Source organism: Sarcophilus harrisii, chromosome 3, assembly GCF_902635505.1.
Source record: "Sarcophilus harrisii chromosome 3, mSarHar1.11, whole genome shotgun sequence".
NCBI lineage: Eukaryota > Metazoa > Chordata > Mammalia > Dasyuromorphia > Dasyuridae > Sarcophilus > Sarcophilus harrisii.
The window spans coordinates 233,684,489-233,711,727 of record NC_045428.1 but is presented as its reverse complement, the minus strand read 5'-3'; the positions used below and the strand labels follow the sequence as shown (position 1 = coordinate 233,711,727).

The following is a 27,239-nucleotide window of genomic DNA, read 5'->3' as shown; positions in this document are numbered from 1 at the left end:
CCAAGAAAATACAATACACAGTAACTACAGCAATATAAGTGGAAAGAATGACACACCAAAAAAATAAAAAACAAATGCAACCAAATTATGAAAATCAAATGAAAAGCCTATTACTTTGTGGAGATGGGAAGTCCAAAGATGTTATACACCGAACACATGTTTTCATTCTATCAGTTGTGCTGACCTTTTTTTTTTCCTATCCATAGAATACACAGAATACTATGATAACCTAAGAAACAAACACACAAATAAAACATTTTTTTTTTAAAAGAAGAGTTAATGATGCTAAGTGAAGTGAGTAGAACCAAGAGAAGGCAACAAGATTATATGATGATCAGCTGTGAGAGACTTGACTCTTTTCAACAATGAGGTGATTTAGGCCATTCCAGTAGACTTATGATGGAGAGAGCCATCTGCTTCCAGAAAAAGTCTATGGGGACTAAACGTGGATCACAAGATAGTATTTTCACTTTTTTTTTTAATTGTTGCTTACTTGCTTTTTTTCCTTTCTCATTTTTTTTTCCATTTCTAAATCTGTTTTTTCTTCTGCAGCATGATAAATGTGGAAATATGTTTAGAAGAATTGCACATGTTTAACCTATATTGGATTATTTGCTGTCTAGGGGTGAGGGTGCGGGGAAGGGAAGGAGAAAAATTTGGAATTCAAGGTTTTGCAAAGATGAATGTTGAAAACTATTTCTGCATGTATTTTGAAAATTAAAAGCTATTATTAAAAAGGAAAAAAAAGAGAGAGAGAGAGAGAAAGCAGAGTTAAACTAAGGGAAATGTAAACAGTTGTTTGATTTACCAGATACATAATCTTGCCTTAAAGTGGAGTTTTAGAGAATACAACTTTCCTAAAGGAAAGATTGGAATCAGCAATTTGTTTTTTAAGGCAAAGGTTAAAAATCTATGCTTGCCTAGGTCTAGCCAATCTGAAAAACTGGCACAAATATTCAATCCTGTTTCACAAGAAAATTTACTAATATTTATGTTCACATAAAACGCATACCAGTTTCACTATCTTAACAAAAGTCTTAAGATTTGTAAGTTTCCACAACACACAAATAAACAAAACATTAACAATATTAATTGTTAAATAAATTTTAGGGTATTTATTCAACAGCAAATTTATTACCAAGGAGCAAAGAAAGTAATGCCTTGTGGTTTGGCTATTTTTAACCAACATGGGATTAAAAATTAGCATGATAAAAAAGGTGCAACTTAAATATTACAGAATTATAACTTTAACAAGATCTTGCCTTATTAGGAAGGATAATGATTTTGTTACATTAAAAAGATGATAAAAGATACAAAGACATTATTATTTCAGATTTTACAATCCGTATACCAATTTTTTAATTGTTATGGCTAAGTTTATATTTCACCCCAAAAGTTTCAAAATATGGTTTATTACATGCATTAACACTTAAAATACATGTTTAATGACTAAAAAAGTTCACCTGAGAATTTATAATATTGCCATGTCTTCCTCCAAATTGATAACATAACTCAGAATCTACATGCAATCTTTATTCTTACTGAATTAAATGTTTCTAATTACTAATATGTAGATGATTAAACATTAATCTTTAACAAATGTTTTTAAAAATAAAAAAAATATTTAGCACAGAAATAGTATTCACATTAGTTCTGAGTAGCCCATAGTTTTGCCATTAGTATTAAAATGATTTTTTAAAAGTCTGAAAAAAATGTAATACAAATTAAGACTATGTTTAATGTAATTGTTTTCAGAAAATTACATAATGCATGAAACACTGGGCAAAGTACAGAAGGATAAGACAAATGATTTTGCATATCATATACAATGAATATAACCCTAACAAATTGTGAAGAACTGCAAATGCTGGTCAAGGTATCTGTTGTATTATACTGTCATTCTGTTGCGTGCATAATCTATGCAATATACAGAATAAAAACTTCCCCACCTCATGAAGGGGAAAAGCAAAAATGTTTAAAAATTCTTTAAAATATTCTCTGCACATCTGTTTTATAACTTGACAATCACTTGCATATGAGGTAGTGTAGTTATTTGTATTCATGCTGGTTATAAGGAATAATATTCAATATCAAGAAATAAACATTTTAATTATTGGCCAAAACTTAGAAAAGGATTCCTCAGGCTGGTTTAGTTACATATCTGAATATGCAGACTTAAAACCTAGTGCTATGAAATTATTTTTTAATCCTGGTGATAATGAGGCTTTGTCATAAAATACTGAATAACCTGCTAATACAGTAGCAATAAGAGCAGATCATTTGACATTTTTGCATATACACATGCTGATATGAAAACTATTTATGTGTATAATGAGGTAGGGAATCAAAGATTCTAGCCACTGGCTTACATAAGTGTTGATATTTTGCAAATTGGAAAAAAAGTTTACACTATTGTACAAAGCTGAAAAATCAAGAATGAAATAAAAAGAAATGACTACATGAAATCATTTATATACAATTTTGTTTTAATCTAAAAATGTGATTTATAATTATAAAAATGCTATTTTTCCAGATCATTTCAAATGTTTTTTCCCAAGCCTATAGAGAATAAACCAAAACCTAATTTACCTTGTTACATCATCTATAACTTATAAGGATTAAAATGCTAGAGAATTTTCCCACATCAAAAAGGTGGAGAAAATTAAAAATTTTTAAATTTCCAAATATTAAGATTGGTCCCAATATAAAATATAGCAAGTGGATTTTTATGGTCATTCAATACACTATGAATTTATTTCTCAGGCCTACTAAATATTTTTCATGATAAATCATTTTAAGGATATAAGATAAATCCAATAATGGAATCAGTCACTCCAAGGATTAGCTCATTGTGGTTAGCTTTTCAATGCAATACCTTAGTAACTAAATCTTTGCCAAAAAATTTAAAAACACTTTACCCACCAAATTAAAATATAGAACTTTATAAAAACATTCAGGTTAAGGTATCTGCTTGTGCCTTTGTACTATGGCAAGTGGATACAACCCTATTCAGAAATTTTAATTTTCTATGAAATTTAATTAAGTTTCATGCTATTCAAATTTTTAGTGCTTTACTGATTAGTGCTTTTCAACAAATATGTCCTAGAATGCCAGGAAAACATGTTGTTTAATAAATGTTTGTTGATGAAGACATGTCTGGGGAATTCTTGCAAATTCCCTTCCCCTTTTTGGTTCTCTTTATCAGTAAAAATGAAAAACTTGTAATAATTTAATTCAGGGGAAAACTTTAAACCTCAAACGTGAAAATGTATCTCAGTAGTGGTGTCATGTAATATGCCCCAAAAGATTCATAACTTGGTTGTTAATAAATTAATATTTTACTTAACTATTTAGCTTTTCTATGTTAGCAGAAATATGTTTAATAGAATGTCATTCTTAATTCATAGAAAAGTATATTTCCTAATGTGCTCAAATTGAGAGGCCTCTACCCCATCTGCCAAGTTTTCCCTAAAATAGGCATTCTTCCATCTATTTATTTATAGGAGGGGGAAAGGTTTTTTTTTTTTAAATATTAAATTTAAAAATATGTAGGATTTAAAAATTTACAAGTGTCCTTACTTTCCCTTCACATATTCTTTGATTCTGTGATATTGGCCTCCTTCCTATTTTGTTTCTCACACAAGATACTCTTATCTCACAGATTCTCTGAATTTTCATTGGCTACTGCCTCAAGCTTAGAATTTTCTTCTGTTTCATCTCCTCCTCCTACCTTCCTTAGATTAGTCTCAGATAAAAATGCTACTTTCTTCAAGAAGCCTTTTCTACTACTCCTCAACACTAGTGTGTTCCTTCCAAAGTTACCCAAAACATAGTTGTATCTTATTTGTACATAGTTGTTTGCATGTTATCTTTCCAGTAGACTGTAAACTTCTTGAGGGCATGAATTGCCTTTTCCCTCCCTTGTATTTCCAGAATTTAGCACATTGCCTAGAACACAGTAGGCATTTAATGTTTGCTGATGATTTGAAATATTTTTAAATTTGGAAAAAAAAAAAGGTGCCAGACTTTCTCAAACTGAATTAGACTTTCACTTCAAGTTTTACTTAAAATAGAGGACAGTATTAACAACTATCTTCATATGTGATTTTAAAAGATTTGCCATATTCTTAAATGTAATTTTTCATCCAATTCAAAAAGTTTTCTGATAAAACATATCTGTGGTTTTCTCCTGAAGGTCATAGGGATAATAATATCAACTTAATAGAAACATGCTTAACAACAAACTCACTCAGAAACCAATGTATGGAACCTATGTTAGAGTTTCATGTTAACATAAAAACACTTGATTATAAAAGTAAGTGGCAGAAAGAAAATCAAATATAGCTTCAATCATCAGCAGTGCATTTACCAGTCACCTGACAGAAATCTGTGATGCCGTCACTTTGATAACACTGTCTTACAAGCAGTGATGAAGTTCGTGGAGAGTTCTGATATGAGTCTTGCTGCTGTTCCTGTAGTGAATCATTTGTTTCTCTTACACAAGGATAAGGAGAACTTTGTTCTGTGGCCAATGGAATATTTGGAAGTCCATGAGGTAAATCCATACATGATGGGAGCACAGGTTTAGAGTCAGGAGTAAGTTTTTCTTTTTCGGAAATTAACAAGGTAAGTGGGCAATCTGAGGCAGAGTACTTTGCAAGTATCTGGATTTGTTCATGACTTAAAGCTGCTTCTTTGCATACCTGCTGGCAAAGTCCAGTTAGGTTCTGCTTTGTTTCACCCAGTGTTGATAAAATATGATCTCTTTCTTTTAATAAACTCTCCTTCTCCTTTTGCTGTATAGAAAAGAAAAAAAAAAATCCATGGTTTTTTCTGCCTTAGTAACATAAAACAACACTTATTAGAAAAATTAAATGTATAAATGTCTCATTGTCTCATTTAAATACTGAGGAATGATCGAAATTTCATATGCTAGACTCTCTAAATAACTGTTACCTTTTTGAACACCAAAATTTTGAAACTGTTGAGAAAATTTGCTTGAAAAGATATGACAGCCTTTCCTGATCTCAATTTCCTAATTTCATGTAATTTCTTGATGACTCAGGATTGACTGGATAATATAGTTGTGCATTATTATAATAATATGAAGGAAATTTCCCATTTGGATTGTGTGGATGACACCTTCTATGATAGCATTAATTATACAACTTGTTCTTTTGAACATTCAAACAAAATTCTTGTGGTTGTGGATAATATTTTGTATTATCTTGAATATGTATGAGAGACTCCTTACGAGGGAAGAAAATATTAGAGCCTATTTTGTTTTACCACATCAAATATTGTGTGACAATAAAGGGGTAGTATGGGAATCATTTGTGAAAATCTGCCTGCTTTTTTTCATATTTTCATTGAGTATATAATATGTATGTAATACCAATCCCTTATCACAAATGTTAAATAAAGATGAGAAAGTAGACATAAAGGATGATAACCATTAATGTTTTCTTAGACATTTTGGTTGTCAAGCTTAGTTGATTCTATTTCTTTATCTCTCCTATTAGTTAATTTCACTTTCCATATACAACCTCTAGCTTGGGTCCCACATATTTTATGTGGACAATTTCAATAGTCTCCTAATTGGTCTTTCTACTTTCAATTTGTCTTCTACATAAATGCTAAACTGATATCCCAAAAACAAAGGTCTGATCATAATAGACAATTCTGAAAATTCTCCAATGGGTTTCAACTGAGACAACTAGGTGGCACCACAAACAGTGTTGCACTTAAGTTCAAATCCAGCCTCAGACTCTTATTTTGTGACCTTATACAATCTGTCTCAGTTTCCTCATCTATAAAACGAGTAGCACTTAAATCCTTAGCACTTAAATCCCAAGGAGGAAATGATATTGTAAAGTGCTTTGCAAATTTGAAACACCACATAAAATATTATTATTATTACCACCACCATCAACTATAAAGGAAAATACAAAAGCCACCTACTCCCACCTAACTCCTACATTCTTACGCCACATTGTTCAACTCTTCCCACTCCACCCACTTCCATTCATTAGTGAAAGGCAAGTCTGATTCAGGCATAACACAATAAGGATAATCTGGTATGTGGCTTGGGATGGATGACCTACCTCACCTCTATACTGACTATACATAGTCACCATGGCAGGGATGGTAGCTTTTATGATCTCAGGGTGCTTTAGGGGATCAAGTCTGAATTTGAAGGACACAATTCATATAGGTAGACCTTCTTGTGACTAGAAAGCCAGACTGATATGGCCAGAAACTACTATTTGAACACTAAGCCTCTGGGCCAATCGAGTCTCAGGAATAGCTCTCTAGACAATAAGTGAAAAAACAAGCCTACCTCATATTTCAAGAGGAGGTAGAAACACTCATAAACAGTCTCTCACACCAGTCAAACTGGCTTCCTATTCTCCAAATATAACATTCTATCTTGTGCCCTTGCCCTGAATGCATGTCTTCCTCATCTCCATTTAAAAAATTCCTATCTTCACAGATCAGATACCAACTCCTATAAGAGGGCTTTCTTGAGCTATAACTATTGCTTTCTCCCTCTGGAAATAATTTTTATACTATTAATAGTATAGAAAAATTATTATACATTTATTTATCAACATGTATGTTGTATTCTCTAATCTGATTCTATCTAATGGTAACCTTCCAACTCTAACTCTCAAAAAGCAAATGGAGTATCCTTTTTTTCTCTGTATACAAGCAATTCTCAGTATTTTCCAAATAGTAGATGCTTTCTGTCTACTGAATAAGAATATTAATATCAATATTTCCCCCCCATTCTGCTAGTATGTTCTATTGTCTAAAATAACTTGCATTTGGAAATATTATAACTACATTATTACGACTTCCTAATGATTCCATTATTGCTTTCTACCCCACTCCATAACAGAATGCTTCAATAAATCAACACATTGGGCATTTTGGCAATTTATGTTTCATTTCACAACAAATTTAGGGAATCAAGTCTTTCATTACTCTAACAAGAAGCAGAAGCCACCCTTCTCCATCAGTTCTCTAAAGTCATGGTTTGCCAACGTATTGATAAGATGATCTTGGCTGAGTGTTTTTGTGTGGTTTTGTTTTATTAATCCAGGTTCAAACTAAGGCAGCTAGGTAGAGCAGCAGAAAGAGAACAGGACCTGGAGTTAGGAAAACCCAAGTTCAACTCTAGCCTCAGACACATTGCTTGTGTGATCCTGGATAAGTCATTTAACCCATTTGCTTCAGTCTCCTCATCTGTTAAAATAAGAATAATATAAGAAAGCACCTGCTTTCCTAGGATTGTGAGGCTCAAATAAGATAATGTGGATTATTACTACAATATCTCTCTGTCTTGCCCAGACTGGAAGTTTAGAGGCCATGCCTGAATCAAATCTCATTATTAATTGACACACAAGCTTTTTACCTGCTCCATTTACAACCTAGACCAGTTTACCTCTCCTCATGAAACCTGTGGCCTTTCAATACCAGAGGCTTACCATATTCATGCCAGAGTTAACATGATTGGCTTAGCCTACTGTAGCTCACAATTCCCGTGCAAGAGATTTACCAGATTCAGTTTCCCTGATGCAAGGACTATAGGCATGTACCACATTATAGTGAGTTCTCAGATTATTTTATGCAGCAATCCCTCAAAGTTTTATACTGTTTTTCATCCAATATGGATTTCATTTGTGTAGTCTTTTTCTAATTGTCATACTAACTTTACTCTCCAGAATACCATTTCTACTTCTACATAGTACTTCAGAAACCCAAGTATTAGAATCTGAATCTGATTGCTCTGCTATTGCTATTGATGAAAACAGATTATTATTGATATATTCCAATATGTTGCATTTCAACTGTCTTTGTGACCCATACAAATTTCATTCTCTAGTGTTTTTGAGATTACAGTCCTTATTTCCATCTTTTTAAAATTTCTGTTTTAAAGGATGTTGATCCTAACCTTCTACTCTCTTTGTATTGTCTCAAAAAATAATTAATCTATATTTTAATAAGGCATTAATTACCCTGAGCTTCCAACTCTCTCCATTTGACAAGGGGATCAAGTGTTTGCTAGCTATGGTGATTTCTAGGTTCTTTGATCTCCTTGTTAGAGTGATTGTTTTACATAGGTTAAGCTTTTAGAGGAAATTATTATAATCAAGGTCAACAAGTTGCCTTTTTCCATTTCCCAATTTTCAGAATCAACAGTTCCTTTGAAAAGACCAGTTTAACTTCTGGCCAAGGTTGATACCTAAACAACCTGTAGTGTTCCCTACTATAGAGACAGGCAGACCACCCTTGCCCACATATCTAAATCATTAAAACCCTAAAAGTTCACCCAGAATAATCATCAAGAAATCCAATTAAAAACAAACTATCTTAACTTTATTTCCTTTCTCTCTCCCTGCCCTCTAAGAACTGCATAAGAGGTAGGCCTTGGGGGAAAAAAGCCAAGTGGATTTTCACAGCATAAATACGTATAGTGTCTACCATCTTTTCCTATCTCCTCCCCCCAAACTCTTGTAAAGATTTGAGGAGGATGAGAAGGTTAGATGGGGAAGGGTTATTAAAGGAAGATGAACATAGGAATCCCATAAACCTGCAAAGCTGAGTGTCTGGCAGCCAGAGAATATTAGAACTGTTGAAAAGACAAAACCAAAAAAAATGTTTTCAAAAATATAATATGAACAGAGGGAGGAAGGTGAAACTAATTCTTAGGGATAGAGGATAGCATTCTGAAATAAAGGATGAGGAAGGCTGAAGAGCAAAACATGCATTCCAAAGGCAAACAATACAAAAGGAAAGCCAGCACATGCCACCCAGGTCAGTGGAATTAATAGAATTATCAACCTCCTTCTCCTCTTTACCCCTTTCTCTCTAGATCTCCTGGACAGCAAGGGAACAGATGAATCAGGCTACTTCTCAACTAGTGTCTAATTCCCTAAACTCCAGCTCCTTTTTCAGCTGACATTCAGAAGACTACAGAGAGTGTAGAGAGAATAAGAGAGAAAAATGATGGGCTAGGGTTTGGGCTCCTTCTTCCACTCACAATAAAAAGTCTGTTCTCTATCCCTAGGACTAATCTTGATGGGGTAAAAGGTCAAAAGAAGGTATACTCTCTACAAAAAAGCCTTTCCTGAGCGCTAAACATTCCACAAAACACTAAGGATAAAAAAAGGGGAAAAAAAGCAAAAACAAAAAAACCAAAGAGAAATATCAGGAGAAAAGATAAAGTCAAATTTAGAAAGCTTACATTCTGACATAGGGGAGATAGATGAGCCAGAATTATACCCAATGGGAGGAGTACAGAAAGACTAAACTAATATGCTAAATTAACAAGTAAAATAAGTTGACATTGCAGATATTAATCCTAGAAGTAAAATCTGATCTAGAAAAGCTGTGTGATTTTTTTTCTCCAAGATTCCTAAAAAAAGGATACCTAAATAAGAAAAGTAAAGTAGCTGAAGAAACATGCTAAGGAGGTTTCCTCTGTTCTAATAAAGTCATACAAGCCAGCAAAAAGGTCCTGAGCCTTGGTACTAGCCAGTACTAGGACTTGGGGAAAACTGAATCTGTACTGCTGGAACTTATTGCTCACAGACAATAAGAAGGTTGGACAACTGGTTAGAAAGAGATTACAGGGGACCTTTAGGCAGCACAGAGTGGAGGATTATGTTGTACTATCCATATGGAGATCTGGAGTTCAGTCCCAGAGAAAGGAGGAATACAGCAGAGCATCCAGCCACAGGGGAAGGGGAACTCCTCAGTTCCAGGGAAGAAAACAGTTCTGTGGCCATTCACAGACCAAAATACAGGGATCACACCTTTGCTTAAATCACACTATCTTGGAAGAAGTAAAAACTTATAGCTCCCTTGAACTAGCTCTGAAAAAAACAAACAAACAAAACAACAACAACAAAAAACCTGAAGCTCTGATCACTGGCCTTTGGGAGTAGAGTCCAATTTTAACATTAAAAATTAAAAATCAAGAATAGGCAGGGAAACAACAAGCAACAGGAACAACAACAACAACAACAAAAAACCTGACCAAAGAATGTTACTATGATGACAAGGAAGATTAAAACACAAATTCAGAAAAAGACAACAAAATCAAAATGGCAACAGGCAAAGCCTCAAAGACAAATGTGAACTGTTCTGAGGTCCAAAAAAGATTTCATGGAAGAGCTCAAAAAGCGTTATAAAAATCAAATAAGAAAGGTAGAGGAAAAACAGGGGAAAGAAATGAGAGATATGTAAGAAAATCATGATAAAAGAGTCAACAATTTAGTAAAGGAACCAGACAGATAGTATGGTAGAGAAAGCATTAGCCATGGAGTCAAGAGGATCTGAGTTCAAACCCCAATTGTCTCGAAAGAAAGAGAGAGGAGGGTGGGGGGAGGGAAGGAGAGAGAAAAAGGACAGGAGGGAGAATACTAGTGAATACGTTATAGCAATATATAACAAGGATTATTACATAGGTGGGATTTACACCAGGAATGCACAGCTGGTTCAATATTAGGAAAACAAGCAGTATAATTAACCAATTCAATGACAAATCCAGCAAAAACCGTATCTCAAGATGTAAAGAAAAACTTTTGACAAAATATAACAATCATTCCTATTAACAACTCTAGAAAACACAGGAATGAATAGAACTTTCCTTAAAAGGTAAGTACTATCTAAATAGATTTATTTAAATGTATTTTTTACATTTAAATAAATGTGTTTAAATAAATACAACATCAAGTATTATTAAACGGAGATAAGATAGAAGCCTTCTCAATAATAACAGGGATGAAAGAAGGAAGTCAATTATCCCCACTATTGTTTAATACTTAACTAAAAATGCTAGTTATGAGAATAAGGATAGAAAAAGAAATTAAAAGGATTAGAATAAGCAATGAGTAAATAAAACTATCACTCTTTGCAGATGATATAACAATATGCTTGGAGAATCAACTAAAATACTAGTTGAAATAGTGAACAAACTTAAAGTTGCAGTGTATAAAATAAACCCAAACAAATAATTAATATTTCTATATATTATCAATAAAGTCTAGTAGCGATTAGACAGAAAGAGAAATTCCATTTAAAATAACTGTAGACAATATATAATTCTTGGGAATCTATTTGCTAAAACAAACTCAGGAACTTCATGAAGACAATTACAAAACACTTTTCACACAAAAAAGGTCAGATCTAAACAATTGGAAAAATAGCAATTATTCATGGGTAGAGCAAGCCAATACAATAAAAATGACAATTCTACCAAAATAAGATATTCAGTGACATGCCAATCTACCAAAAAATGATTTTATAGAGCTAGAAAAAATAATAACAAAATTCATTTGGAAGAACAAAAGATCAAGAATATCAAAAGAATTGGAGCTAGATGGTACAGAAGCTAGAATACCAATTTTGAAGTCAGGAGGACCTGAGTTCAAATCTAATCTCAGACATTTAACATTTACTAGCTGTATGATCGATCCTAGACAAGTCATATTTAACTCCAATTGCCTCTCCAAAAAAAAATACACACAAGGAATTAATGGGGAAAAAAAATGTGAAGTAAGGTAGCCTACCAAATTCTCAAACTGCATTACAAAGTGGTAATAATTAAAATAATCTGAATAGAATGGTGGGTGGATCAGTGGAATAGATTAGGTATATAAGACACACTAGTAAAAGACCATAATAATCTAGGATTTAATAATCCCAAAGACCCCAGTTTTTGGGATAAGAACTCACAATTTCACAAAAACTCCTGGAAAAACTGAAAAGCAATTTGGCAGAAAGTAGAACAGCAACAAAAGGTATAAACCAATATCTCATATTATATACCAAGATAAGGTCAAAATGGGTACATGATTTAAAAATAAATGGTGATACCACAAGCAAATTAAAGGAGTACAGAATAGTTTACCTATAAGATCTATAGATAACTGAAGAATTTATGACCAAACAAGAGATAGAGAAAATTATGAAATGTAAAATAGATAATCTTGATTACATTAAATTCACAAATTTGTACACAAACAAAACTAATACAGCCAAGATTAGAAGAAAAGCAGAAGACTGTGAAATTTTTTTTACAAGTTTTTCTGATCTTATCGCTCAAATATATAATCAGCCAAATCAAATGTGTAAGATTATAAGTCATTCCCCAATTAATAAATGGCCAAAGAGTATAAACAGGAAGTTCTCAGAAGAAAAAAAAATCAAAGTTGTCTATAGTGAAAAAAAAGGCTCTAAATGACTCTTGATTAGAGAAATACAAATTAAAGTAACCCATACCTATTAGATTGCCTAATATAACAGAAAAGGAAAATTACAAATGTTGGACGTAATTATGAAAAACCCAATTACATGCCACTTTTTTGACCTAGCAATACCTCTATTAGATCTGTATCCCAAAGAGTCTTTTTTTTAAGTTTTGTTTTTGTTTTTTTGTTTTTTTTTTTTTAAAAAAAAAGGCCCAATACATATAAAAATATTTACAGCAGTTTTTGATGGCAAAGAACTGGAAATTGAGGGAATGCCCAACAATTTGGAAATGGCTGAACTGGTGTTTTAAGATGCAATAAAATATTTTTGTAATGTAAGAAGTGATGAGTAGGATGCTTTCAGAAAAACCTGGAAAGATTTAATATGAAATGATACAATGTTCTCCTGATACTACTCACTTTCACTTTGCAACAGCAATATTGTGTTGTGATTAACTGTGAATTATTTAGCTATTCTCAGCAAAACAAAGATCCAAGACAATTCTGAAGGACTTATGAAAAATACCATCCGTCTTCCGAGAAAGAACTGATGGAATCTAAATGCAGATTGAAGCATAGTTTTTTTACTTTTTATTTTTCCTTGGAGTTAATTTGGCTGGGTTTTCTTTTATAAAGATATAATAATTGTTTTTATAAAATAACTAATGTGGAAAGGTTTTGCATGGCTGTATATAGATAGCCCTTATTAAATTGCTTGTCTTATCAATGAGGGATAACAGAAGAGTGAAGAAAATTTAGAACTCAAAATTGTAAAAAACAAAGGATAAAAATTATTTTTATAATTTTTTGGGGGAAATATTTTTATAAGTCTTCTCATTCTTTTACAATTTTTGTTAAAAGTGACAGACTGCCGAGTAAGGGAAATGAAAGCAAGATAAAAAATGACATTAAAAATATACAAACTCTATGACTGTAGGCAATCCACTTAACCTCAGTGCTCCAAGAGACACTTTTAAGAATGAAAGTTACATATGTTTAAGCTACATCACATTGCTTGCTATCTTGAGGAGGGAGAAGTAAGAAAGAGAGAGAAAAAAATTTGAAATACAAAGTCTTACAAAAATGAATGTTGAAAACTATCTTTATATTTATCTAGAAAGTAAAATACTAATGAGGGGGAGGGGAAGAATAAAAGTTGCAGACTAGATGCCAAATTGCACTGGCAAAGGGACTTTCTCATCAAGAGATAGCTACACACACATCATGGGTCCAGTCAAAAACAAATAAATGATAAAAATAATTGTGAGAAGATTGAAGTGAGAACAGATTAGGACAGGAGACCAGAGCAACTCTGATTAGCAAGAATAAGTCTTAAAAGAAAAAAAAAAGTAGAATAGATCAATGGGAGGATTTTGGAGATGAGAGTAAAGGAATTGTCAAATTTTTTGGATAGTGGATATAATAACAGTGCTGAAATGAAGTATGATGAGGAGCAAGTTGATATGGTGGCCTACAACTCTGGAGCCACAATGCTTCTGAATATTAAAGCCAAAGAAAGGACTCCAACTGACTTAGTGTATTACATGTAAAAGAAGGTTGATGTGGCAAAATAAAGATATCTTAAATTTACTATTTCCTAACTGCTGTTGATACTCCTAGAAGAGCCAGCAAAAGTTGTCCTTCTTCAAGATTATAAAACACTTCTTTAATTCTTGAATCTCTATTTTGGGCTTTCTTCTCTTTTCTTTATATATCATTTTCATCTGAAGATTTCATTAACTCTGATGGGCTGAAAAGTCATTTTTATGAAACTGATTCCCAGCAATAAAGTCTCTCTTGACCTTAGTCACCATTTCTGACTACCTCTTATTCAGTTCAAACTGATGTTCCAAAGACATGATAAACTCAACATGTTCAAAACAGAACTCATCTTCCTTTTCCCTTCCCGATTTTCTCCCTACTTCTGAACTCCCCTAATATGGATGAGAGCACCATCTTCTTCCCAATCATCCAACCTCCCAACTTTGGTGTCATCTTTATTTCTGCCACCCAACATATCAAATTTATTGACAAATCTTGTGACTTGATAAAAATTCTCATATAATTCCCTTCTGTAAACTTATACAATCACAATTCTAGTTCAGGTTGTCCATGAGCTCTCACTCAGAAAACTCCTTAGGCTTCCTACTAGTCTCTGTCTCTCCACAGTTTAATCAATTCTGCACATAGCTGTCCAAGAGATTTTCTAACATGTACATCTGTCTATGTCATTCAGTGCTCCACTGACTTTCTATTACTTCCAGGAACATAAACTTCTCTGGCATTTAAAGCTTTTAATAACCTGGTCCCCACTTATCTTTTCAATCTTAAATTTTATATTTTTAATCCAAGAAATTTTCAAAAGATTTACTAAATTTTGTTTTAGACATATAGGCCTGGAATAAAGGAAGATCCAAATTCAAAACCAGCCTCACATACTTTCTAGATGTGATTCTCTTTTATTCAACTGTAAATTGGAGATAATAATAAGTACTTACTTCAGAGTTGTGGTGAGAATCAAATGAAATATTTGCAAAGCATTTAACATAATGTTGAATAGATATCAGACTCTAAATAGATGTTTGTTCCCTTCCTTTCCCTTTTTAAAAAGCCAGTAATATGAAAAACAGAAGACAGAATTGGATTATTTATATCTATCTGGCTTTGGAATCAATATAGTAATTCAAAGAAAATAATTGAATTAATTTAAAATAGTAAATAATATTTACTTACCAATTTCTCAATTTCTAACTCAAGATTCTGAATGCAGTCAAGTTTTCTTTTACGACAACGTTGTGCAGCAATTCTATTTTTACTTCGTCTTCGAATATCATGTATACAATCCAGCTGTTCTGGAGTCAACTTATGCATTTTCAGCATGGATTGAAAATCATTTCGAGAAAGTGAAATGATTCTTTGTGCATTGAATGGCAGTTTAACCTAAACCAGACAGAATTAACAGTGATTTATTTTTTTTTTTAAAAATAGAATATCCTGGAAATTAAATTAGATATTATAAATAAAAATTCAGTTTTTTAAAATCATTTAGTGCAATTATAGAACTAATATTGAACATCAGATCCAATTTCTGTACTTTTTCCAATAATAGCGACCAAAAATGTCAAAGTTCTAATCTGCTTTAGAGGAGATTTCATATACTACTAAGGCTCAATCGATGTGTTCATTAGTTTTGTAAAATTGTTTATTTTCCTCTCCAGAAAATTCTTTGTTCCAAGGATGGTTTTCTGGGTCGGGGACAGAGGAAGAAATCTTCCCTTATTTAATTCACAAATGAAAGGGAGAGGGGTGTAGTCAAGATGTGAAAGTAGTAGGAAGAAGTACAACCTTTCTCACCCACCAAACCTCACCCAGAAAGACCTAGAAAATGCTCCAGAACAAAATCTGATTGAGAAACTTAAGAAAAAGTTATGGTTAGTCATTTTCTAGCCCAGGGAACTTATGAAGATAGATAGTTTGGTCAGTACTGAAGATAGGGTCTGCCCAGAAGTGCACCATAATGAGTGAGAAACATTCCAAGGACCAAGGACTGAAAGATAACCATGGCTGAATAGATCAGATGGGATGGAAACAGGAAATCTGCATTACAAGGGAGGTTCTAGCCAGCACTTGCTGTACACTAAGCAAGGAACAAGAGAAGCATAGAAAGATAAACATTACACAGAGAGATAATACAGGTGGCCTTTCAAAACTCTGTTGACATCACAGGTTGCAGAGGGAGGCAAATTTGACAAAAGGCCTCACAGTTATTGTTTTATGTTTTAATTTTTTTCTTTTTTTTTTGCTGAAGCAATTGAGGTTAAGTGACTTGTCTAGGGTCACACAGCTGGGAAGTGTTAAATGTCTGAGACCAGATTTGAACTCGGGTCTTCCTGACTTTTGGGCTGGTGCGCTAGCCACTGCTTTACCTAGTTGCCCCTGATTTAATGATCTTAAAGGAAAAATGGAAAGGGTAAGGAAGAGGAATAAAATGGGAGAGGAAAGAAGAATGGGGAAAATTATCAAACATAAATGGAATATACAAATAAAATACACAAATACAAGAAGGAGAGAGTATATGGTGGAGAACAACTGACATTTGACTCTCTCATCTGAACTGGTTAAAGGGAGAAAAAATACCTATGCATATACACATAATTGTGTACATAAATACATTTCATCCAAGAGAGAAACAGATAGAAAAGGAATCAACTTCAAGAAAAAGAATAAAAAGGAGGTAACATTGAGAGAAAGTCAAAAGCAAAACAAATCCTTAAAGAAGGGAAAGGAGAGAAAAGTAAAAGAGAATAAGATAGAAGGAAATAACACAATTAACAATCATAACTGTAAATGTGAATGGGCTGGACTTATCCACAAAAAGTAAGAAAACAGCAGACTGGATTAGAAAACAAAATCTAACAATATTTTTTTTTACAAGAAATACAATAACAGAAAGACAGAGAGGTCAGAATGTTATCAGTTGATAAATATTTATTTTAAGTTCATACCGCATGCCAGGCACAAAGTTAAGTGGTAGGTACACAAATAAACACAAAACCCAGTCTAATGAAGAAGACAACATGCGAATAATAATGTACATACATGCTATGCACAGAATAAACAAAACAATCAACAGAGGGAAGTCACTAGAATTAAAAGGGATTAGGAAAAGCTTTCTGTAGAATGTAGGATTTTAGAATTGGATGTGACTTTAAAATGTGTAATTTTAGACAGGGTGGAAGAGCATTGCAGATGTCAGGGAAAGTCAGTGAAAACATCCAGTTCAGATAAGTGGTATCAGATCTGGCAAAGTATCAGATTTTCTTGGTAAACATACTGAAATGATTTGCCATTTCCTTTTTCATTCTTTTTACAAATGAGGAAACCAAATCAAAGATGGTTAAGTGACTTGCCCAGGGTTACATCTAGTAAATGTCTGAGAACAGACTTGAACTCAGGTCTTCCTGATTCCAGGCCCAATACTCTATCCACTGTACCACCGAGCTGTTGTTCCCCACACCCAACCCAAAAATAGTTGCTTTCAAACTTATGTTATCAATGGTAGTAATGTTGATGTGCAAACAGCTATTATCACATGTACATTGATTTACCACAGATGAAAATGTAGAACGATGTCATTCTAGCTATATCAACTGATGATAAAGTGAAAAAGAAACATAGTGTTAATAAAACTAGTTGCTGAAATGCTTTAAAAAATTAGGGATATAAAATTGTGAAATAAAAAATATACATAGAGGTTCAGCAAAATCTTATGGTAGAAAGACCATTTTTTTCTCTCATACAACTAGTCATGGACAATTTAGGTAACTCACTATTATCATTCAACCATTTGATGAAGGCTAAGCAAGTTGATTTAAAATCTAAACCAAAAGGATGGGTATAATAATCTCACTACCATCTATCCTGATAAGATGAAAATATAACAAAACAGTCACTGACCTTACAGGAACCTTAAATCAAGAAACCAATGAAGACAATGATTATGTATACTTTTTTGAAGGTAAACACATTTCTGATAATCATTAAAGTTTTTCTTCTTGAGATTCTATGCCAAATTTGAGAATTTTTGATTGTCCAGTGTTTGGCTGCATGAATATATGATAACTAGAACTTTACTTTATGAAGGACTCCAGACATAAACATTTCAGAAAAGGCTTGCAGATAGCTTCCCATATACATATGTAGGTAAATTTCCTCTTACCTCACACTCTTGTTCTCTGGCTGAGTAAGATTCACTGTCTCCTTCTGTATCTGTTTCAGAATCATCTTCCAGGCTAATCACACATGCATATGGGCAAGGCTCTTGCTGTGGTTCTGGAACAAAATCATCACTTTCTATTTCCAAATTATTTGTACATTCTTCAGTACTAAGAGTATTTATAAATGGGCAGCTCACAGAATTCAATGTAGTAAAAGTTCTTTGACACTGTTCAGGACTCTCACTGATTCTGATACCTAACCAGGGACATTCTGATCTTTTTTGTGAAAATACAGGTTCTGAACAATCTTTTTCTATGGCAGGTGAAAGCTGAATTTGACAATTAGTATCTGTATTGCAAAGGTCACTCCAGAAACCTTTTGCTAAGTGCTCTGCCACTTCCCTTTCCACACTGCTTCGATCATTTGTTGACACAGGTCGGTCATCTCTTTGGCCTGAAGCAGATTTCAAAGGTAGAGCTTGATTTTCAGTAATTGTTTTATCAGTTCTCATATCTGTACCAGTCAAAGGGTCTTCAGGTAACATAGTTACATTTTGCATACTTGTAAGATTCAAGTCACCATATTGTTCATATGTGTGCAAGAGGGAAAGAGAATAAAATCCTTGGGGTGTCACAGGAGGATCTGGGGTAAATTGTGTCACCTCTGCTTTTGCCACAGAATCCTGACATGAATTTTTTTTCCCTTTTGCTTCTTCATCATCCATTTCTATTTGACTGTCTTCATGTTTTAAAATCATCTGTAAATCTGTACAATCTTGGGTTTCTATGTCTTCATTTTCAGATAATTCATTTGGCTGAACAGAAACAAATGTAGATGTTTGACTGTCTTTAACACTGGATTCCAAAATATGAACTCTATCTGTTCCAAAAGCTTTCTGGAATTTCCTGTACTTTGGACCTAAAGATGGCAAACCAAGAACATCTTCCTTTTCTGTGCATGATTTATATGTTTGATTGGCACTATCTTGAAGAGGAGGTGATATTTTTATATTCTCTTTACATGTATGAAGTTTAAAGTGAGGAGTTTCAACATGTTCATTTTCTAAAAGTTCTTCTACTTCATTTATTTCTGGATCTCCCTGATCCAATAATGAAATTTTAATATTGGTTTTCTGACAATGTGATGTAAAATATTTTTTGTTTGGGTATTCTTGCTGGTCTGCTGTAGAATTCAAAAATTTAAGTCTGAGGAACTGAAAACAGGATTCTTCAATGTTATGCATGCCTAAAAATTCAACACATTTGTATACGTCATCCACATTGTCTTTATTTAAAATAAGCTCAGCTGTATAGGCAAATTGAATTAAAGGACTAAATCCTTTAACTGTCACCTGTCCAAAAACAAACAAACAAACAAACAAAAAAAACAAAATTAAAATACTATATAAAAGGTTTAATTCAATTAAAAACAAACATTTCAATCATTAAATGTAATGTATTAGGCAACGGAGGGATACGAAGTCCAAACATTCAAGCCTTCATCCTTAAGGACTTGTTTGTAGTGCATGAAACCCATGTACACCAATCAGTAAATACAAAGTAATTAAGTAGGAGGAAGAACTAGAATACTAACTAAAGTTGTTAGTAGGGAAGAGAAGAAATTTATGAAGGAACCTGGGCAGAATGTACTTAAGTTAGAGAGAAAAGAAATCTAGGCACTGAAGGCACAATGAAGGAAGGACATGAAAGTCACATATAGAGAGAACAAATTACTCAATGTATCTGGATTGAAGAATAAAAGAAATAGAATACTGTGAAGTCAGGTGGCAAAGAGAAAAGACCCAGGTTGTAAAGGACTTTAATTGGGAGTTAGGCATTTCTATTTAACCTAGAGGCAAAAGGAAACTACTGAAGTATCTTGAATGAAGTGGTGACATGGTTGGACCTATCAGCTGAAAGTTTAAAATATGCAAAGTAATAGTGAGATGGGACCAATCATAACTGTTATAGTAATAACAATTTTGTAAGATGTCTCACCTTAATTTTAACATGGAAAAAAGTTATTGCTAACATTATCATAATCAAAGAGCAATCCCTGCCGTACTTTCATTTTCTTTTTTTAAATAGCTTATTTTCAAAATATATGCAAAGATAGTTTTCAACATTCACCATTGGTACACTTGTGTTCCAAATTTTTCTCCTTCTCTTACCTCCAATCCCTCTCCCCTAGACAGCAGGTTACCCAATATAGGTAAAATATGTGCTATTTCTTCTAAACATATTTCCACATTTAAAAATCAGATCAAAAAGGAAAAAAGTGAGAAAGAAAAAAAACAAGCAAATAATAACAAAAAAGACAAAAGTATTATGTTGTGATCCACATTCAGTCTCCATAGTCCTCTTTCTGGACACAGCTCTCTGCCCTACTTTCAAGGAAAGTTTAAGTTATTAAGAGTATATAAAAAACAAAATAGAAATCAGAATAATTCATAATGCACTTAGAATTCTAGGTTTCTCTTGCCAAGCTTCTAAATAGTTTTTTATAAAATTGCTAAAATGAAGTGCACATATCTAAAAAAAAAAAAAAGCCAAACAAATAAAAAAACTTTTGGGGGCAGGTCCCTTTCTACCTACTCATCTTTAAAAAATTACACACAAGGATAGCTAGTTGTTGTGGTGAATAGAGTACTAGTCCTGAAGTCAAGAGGACCTGAGTTCAAATATGACCTCAGACACAGAACACTTCCTAGCTGTGTGACCTTGGGGAATTCACTTAATCCCAATTGCCTCAGCAAAACACACACACACACACACACACACACACACACACACACACACACACAAAACTTCTCCACAGAAAACAAGAAATAAGCGTTAGCAGAAATAAGGCCCAAGAGCAGATTTGTACATAAGGACTCACTTTCTACAGGAACATCAGTCATAGTAACCAAGTGTTAACATTTTGCCATTCTTAAGGGACGATTAGACATGCACACCAAAGTGAGTCATTAAGGCTCATTTCACCTTTAGATACATCTCCATTAATCTAAACAGAATGGGGAAATCAGCTAGGAAATCAGCCTAAACCAGCTCAGGGTCAAAGATTCTAAGTGAGAAAGATGTCTACCATCAGGAGGAGGAAATAAGGGTGTTTTGTATAGAAAAGCAATGCAATAAAGGCCAACTTCAATAATTAGCAGTTCTACTTGGCAGCTAAACTGGTTCTACAAATTTTCAGTGGGAGCATTTATACCTTAGTAATCAGAGCTTTATTTATTTTTTGTTAAATATCTAGACTTTTAAGCACTGATGAAAAAAATGCTAATAATGCAGATTAATTTTTAAAATGTGTCTTTTTTCTTTGAGAGTTAGTAACCAGTAAACTAATAAATATATTTCGATCATATTTTTAGCCACAATATGAAAACTATCAACTATAGCAGGGGTGGTAAACTTTTTTTCTGCCAAGGGCCATTTGAATATTTATATCATCATCTAAGGGCCACACAAAATTATCAATTTATAGAACTCAAGCAGTGGGAGGTTGTTGTACCTAGCTTTCAGCTCATTATTACCTGCAGTTGTCTTAGCAAATCATTTTGTGAGCCTAATATTCCCGACCACTGATCTTTGGGGAGAGACCCATTTCAGAAAATCAAACTTGATAGTTTCATAATGTTTGGAAGTACTTATAAACTAAAAAAAAAAAAAAAAAATTAACAATGAATATCAATAAACAAAAAAAATTATTTGTAGACTATATTTTTAAGGTTTTCTATCCAAACAGTGACACACTGACAGGTGGACATAAATGAGAAACCTCCTCTTCCATAAAATAAAAGGTAAATTAAATAAGGAACAAATTTGAATTTAAGAAAATAGGAAATTTACTGATCATCTAGCACTCTAGGCTGTATTATGTTTCTAATAAGAAAAGGCTACCCCCTTTTTTTTTTTGGTAAAAATATTATTTACCTAAAAATCCAAGTAATTAAAATTATAACTTCTAATTTTGCAACATGAGACCATGTAGTAATATAAGTTTTTAAAAATTATTTATCACTGAGATGTATATTTATTAATTCATATAATCTCAGTGCTTTAACTGATTTTTTATTAGGCCAGCCCTACTGACATCAACATTTATCTGACATGAAGGATAATTTAAAATTTTAGATGTGTTTAAGATGGCTGATAAAATTCCCTACAAAGATCTTCCCAAAACAGAGAGGTAGTTATTTATAAATTTAAATTCAACACATTTAGACTGAGATTCTATATACCAATGTTTCTATCCCAATCCTAGCATCTTGATGGAGAAAGTCCTGACAGATTTTATCAAAAAACAAAGGCTCAAGGTAGGGACCTAGTTACAGATTATATGTTTCTTGTCGTAGGCTAGCTTAGATGAGCTTGAAAGTCTAGTCACCAGGTTTACCTTAAAAGTGAAGTTTGAAATGACAATTTCTGACATCTACTAAGTCATAAAAGGATAAATACAAACAGTTACTAACTACTCAAATTTCAAATTAAAGCTGAGATTTCCCATTCCATACTAAGCTTTTTAAAAGAAATGCCAAATTATTCAACCTTAATACTTAGTGTTAAAACTGAGAAGGAAAACCTATGAGTTTATTTTTCCCTGCTAAAATGCCCTACAAAATGAATCTCAATCAATAGGGTCAACTGCTCTAGCTATTAAAATTAACTTAAGACCTGAGACACCAAGGAACCTAAATGACTTACCCATTCATATACAATAAACAATAAAAGTTTTTGCCATTATGATATACAATTAGTGAAATTAAGATTATTTGTCCTCAAAAATAAAATCTCACTACATGTTTTATTCAAAGAATACTGTGAATGAATAAGCAGATGGATTATTCTAATTCTAAGACTTACATTCTATCTTTGCCCCATTCTAAAATTTTTCACAAAATATGCTTTTAAAAGCTTAATATGGAAGCCTTTATATATTTATACACATACACATATAGATGCATATGTAAAAAAACTGCTGAAGATCATGTCTGCCTTAATACTAAAATCATTTTCATCAGGCTAATTAATTAGACTATAACAGAGTAATATTATTTAACACATTGAAACAATCAAGGCACTATTCATCTATCACCTTCAATGCTAGAAATTAGCACAAGTATTATCAGATGAAGAAAAGTAACTATAGTGAAGTGATTTACCTGAGCTAGTAAATGATAAAGATGGACTTGGAACCCAAGTCTTAAACTTGGGTTGTGAAAAAACCAATAGATTTACAATGGGCCAGAACAAATACAAAATGGCAGATAGAGATGATCCAAATCTAGAGAAAAATATGAATTTTTTAAAAAAACATGTTTACAAGTCCAAATCCTCAAGATATGAACCAGAAAATAAAATTTTAAAACTTTCATTGAACTGTTGCTTAGATAGTTTTGAAATTTTTATATGTTGTGCCTCAGAAACAAAACACTTCTAGACAGCTAGGGCCCTCTTAAGCTCAAGTGGAGAAAGGTACAGAGGACATAGTGCTGAGCCCAAAGTCAGGAAAGCCTGAGTTTAAACCCAATGTCACAGATTTATTAGTACCATAGCACTAGCCAAGTCCCTTACCTTTTTCTGTCTCAGCTTCCTCAAATGTAAAAGAGAGATTAACAACATCTACCTCCCAAGATGGTTGTAAAAGGAAATGAGATATTCTTAGCATATATGGAATATATTTTCAGTACTTAATAAATACTTGTTCTCTTCTCCTTAATGAGGATTATGATCCATCAAAACAGAAAAGCAAAGGGTTGTCCAACCAATGACCAGACTTACCATGTCTCAGATAAAATTGGGAAATCAGATGATAATGAATGTAATAACATTCAAGTGTGCACATTTTAAAAATTGCTGCATACTTCTGTGTTTTTTTTTCCTCTCTTATACATTAGCTTTGTGTTGGCATGACAAACGTATTTTTAATATGCTTAATTTATTACATTATTTCATATTTGTTAATGTTTAAGTGTTAATATTTGCTAATATTTGTAATTTATTGTTAGCAAATTATCTATTTTTCCTACATTGTAAATGCTATTATGTAAAAGCTTAAATTACAGCACAGTTTAGATTGGTTGAAAGGTGTCATCAAGAGGAAAAGTCACTAAAGAATCTGGAAGTTCTATTTCTTCCTAGCTTGGGAAGAGACTCAGAAGCTATCTCTGGATCACAACTAAAGGACAGTTTACAGCAGTTTAAATTCTTTTGGAAAGATAAAATATGTTACCAAAATAACTTACAAATTGTGCCATAACCATTCTTCCTAAGACTCTAGTATTTAAAAAAAATTTTTTTTTTAGAAAGACATTCAAGACAGATAATACAGAATCTCCTCAGGCTACTAAAAAGCCACTCAGAATTCGGGACTATAGACTTTGCCAAACATACTCCAGTAGACTGGGAGACAACAAGCATCAAAGGTGAGGTGACTGATTTATTCAACCCTTTGTAATTAAAATATTAAGATGTCCAATTAAGTTGAAACACAGGCCTTAGCCTTGACAGGATCCCTTGGTTCAGATTATGAAGAAAACTTGTCTGTGCCCCAGGAGTCATCCATAAATTATCAATTTGAGAAAATATTTATTAAAGAGTTTAGAACAATTGCAAGATTCCATCACACTCTTGAGAAAATAGGACTAACCTTATGGCAGATGTCAAGAAGGGTAACTGGCACAAGTATCTCAAGAGAGAAGACCTAGGCTAAGGGAAGTTCTTGGAAAAAGCTGGCTCTTTCCCTAAAGTCCCTTCCAAAGATTCTATATAATTTGTTTTTTCAATAGACTAAGCATTTCTGAACCTAAGTTGATTTCTACCTTGAGAATAAAGAGGCCAATAGTTAACTAAAAATAGATATAAAATTAGGCAAAGTGCCCAATCACTACCTAAATGAGAAGACCTTTTTAATTCCTGCGGGCTTGGAGAGACTGAGACTCAACTAATCATTTTTTGTTTAAAGTGAACTTGCTAAAGCTAAAGGCCATAGAACTCAATGATTAGCTTAAAATGTGCTAATTATTTTAGCAGGGTGCTACACCTATATTTTTTAACATATCTACCTATGTATGTTAACAATGAACTTTTGGGGAAAGTACCTTAACTCAAAAAAGTTAATTCAGTCATGTCTTGTGATATTCTTAATCTCCTTGAGGATATGGCCTGTGTACTATTTAATTTATTAAGCACCTACAATCACAAGATGAGAAACAGGAAGACAAACTGGATAAAGAAAAGCCTTTAAGGAAGACTTGGCTTCAAGGCCTACCTCTGAAACATTTACAAGTTACAAGCTATGTGATCCTAAACAAATCACAACTCCTTGGTGCTATAAGCCATAGTGATATAGGCTTCATGTGATCCATAAAACTCTCAAGTTCCACCCAAACTAGACTGAAATATAAGAGGGAAATGGTTAATAAAATAAATAAAAATACAATAAAACATAAATAATATTCTATTTTAAAACTAAGTCAATATGCAGCTGCTGGGATTTTCATGTATGAATTAGTAGCCTCCATTTCTATTTAATTTAACAACACTTCTTTAGGCAATTCTAAAAATATAAGTTACAGAAAAGGTAATGAGTTACATAGGAAGAAGCCTTATCATACAGAAATTCCTTGTTCCAATTAATCACATCCTAAGCTCTATTTGCAAAACAATGTGCTAGGAAAAACAAGGGACAATAGAACAAGCCTAAACAATAGAAATAAGTTTATTCAGAGAAATAGTTACTATAATAATCCAAGTAAGTACCTGGGGACAATAGAACAAGCCTAAACAATAGAAATAAATTTATTCAGAGAAATAGTTACTATAATAATCCAAGTAAGTACCTGCAAAGATGAGCATTCTGAAAACATCATGGATTCCTAAGGTTATAAACGATTACTCCCTCTTCAACTCCCTGAGAATCCCCTCTATTCACAGATGCTGGTTTGGTTATTTTTAAGTCATTCTGGCAAGATTTTAGGGAGAACATGAATAATATTTTTAAATTAATTGATGTGTCATTTTCCTCCTTGAAAATGCAAAATTCTTTATTAGAAACTGTGTTTTATAGAAAGAATAGCAGATATGATATAAGTGGTTTTGAATTTCAGCTCTGTTATTTCTTAGCAACATGAACTTGAACGAGTTATTTCTTGTCTCTGGGTCTTAATTTTTTTTTTTTCCATTTGCAAAATGAGGAGTTAGACTAGACGACCTGAGGTCCTATCCAGTTCTAAATCACAAGTGCTAAGATATTTTACATGTAAAATAATCCATAATTCTGAAAACAATCTAAAAAAACTAATAATCAGTATATTTAAGAAAGTTTCTCATACAGGTGGCTAATATCAATCTTTATTTTATATAATTTTGCTACTTCTGGCTTAGGGACAATAAAGGACTAAAAATAAGTTCATTGTTACATGTTATTGAAACATGGATCTCCTACCTCTTCTGGAAGAGTAATGATAAGATCTGTGTCTGATTGGCCAGCAATTCTTGAAAGAAAGTAACTGCTGCATGCTGCAAGCACACAACGATGAGCACGAAATTGCTGATCTTCCACTAGGACAGTGACATCACAAAGAAGATCTCTCTTCCTTTGATCATTGAGGCTCAAAAGAATATTGGTACTGTGTACTGAAGATTCATATGCAAAATGCATTCTATTATCAGTTAAGGACATTCTCTATGACAAATGATGGTGTGAAGTTCAATGGAAAGCATACTTCTCTGGTCTTCATCAAACCTATGAAAGAAATGTACAAGATTACATAAAATATCAAATCCTGTAAAGACTGTAAAGAGTTAAGGACCAAAGGTTTCATATGTACACAAGATACCACTAAAATGTATTTCACAGTGCATACTCAAAGAAAATAATACTATATTTAAGGTTTCCTTTAATAACTACATTTCTAACTCTCCTCAAAATTTTAGAAGAAAAAAAAATTCACAGAGAAAATGATTAATCTTAAGTAAGTAATTCTGCTAAGTATCTGGTGCTAGTGTGAGATGCATAAAATTAGAGAAATTACCCCAAATGTTAATGTGAATTATTTGTGTTCAACCTGTGGCAGAGCATTCCAAGCTTGTATTGGTCTGATCAGCCACAGACACACTGTAATTCAATTCTAACATAATAATGTCATTTTAGTCGTCTTCTTCAAAAATGAAGAACAACAACCAATCAACCAACCAATCTAACTATTCCTTAAATCTTTAAGAAATTTATAATACAGAAAGAAAATATCTGTTGTTA

General features: G+C 32.8%; 1 protein-coding gene across 4 annotated transcripts in view; it reads right to left on the bottom strand.

Annotated features, from left to right (window-relative positions):
- Positions 1 to 1,088: 1,088 nt before the first annotated feature.
- Positions 1,089 to 27,239, bottom strand: part of BACH1 (BTB domain and CNC homolog 1) — a 37,678-nt gene continuing 11,527 nt past the window's right edge. Inside the window, exons 1-4 of one of the 4 annotated variants that reach the window (XM_023498843.2) lie at positions 26,427 to 26,663; positions 17,980 to 19,329; positions 14,994 to 15,200; positions 1,089 to 4,796 (exon numbers count right to left, since the gene is read on the bottom strand). In XM_023498843.2, coding sequence (XP_023354611.1) covers positions 4,347 to 4,796; positions 14,994 to 15,200; positions 17,980 to 19,329; positions 26,427 to 26,663 — 2,244 coding nt within the window. In that variant the 3' untranslated portion in view covers positions 1,089 to 4,346. Of the gene's footprint in view, positions 4,797 to 14,993; positions 15,201 to 17,979; positions 19,330 to 25,821; positions 25,936 to 26,426; positions 26,727 to 27,239 lie in introns of those variants that run through there. The other 3 variants (XM_031959205.1, XM_023498844.2, XM_031959206.1) reach the window with 3 other exon arrangements.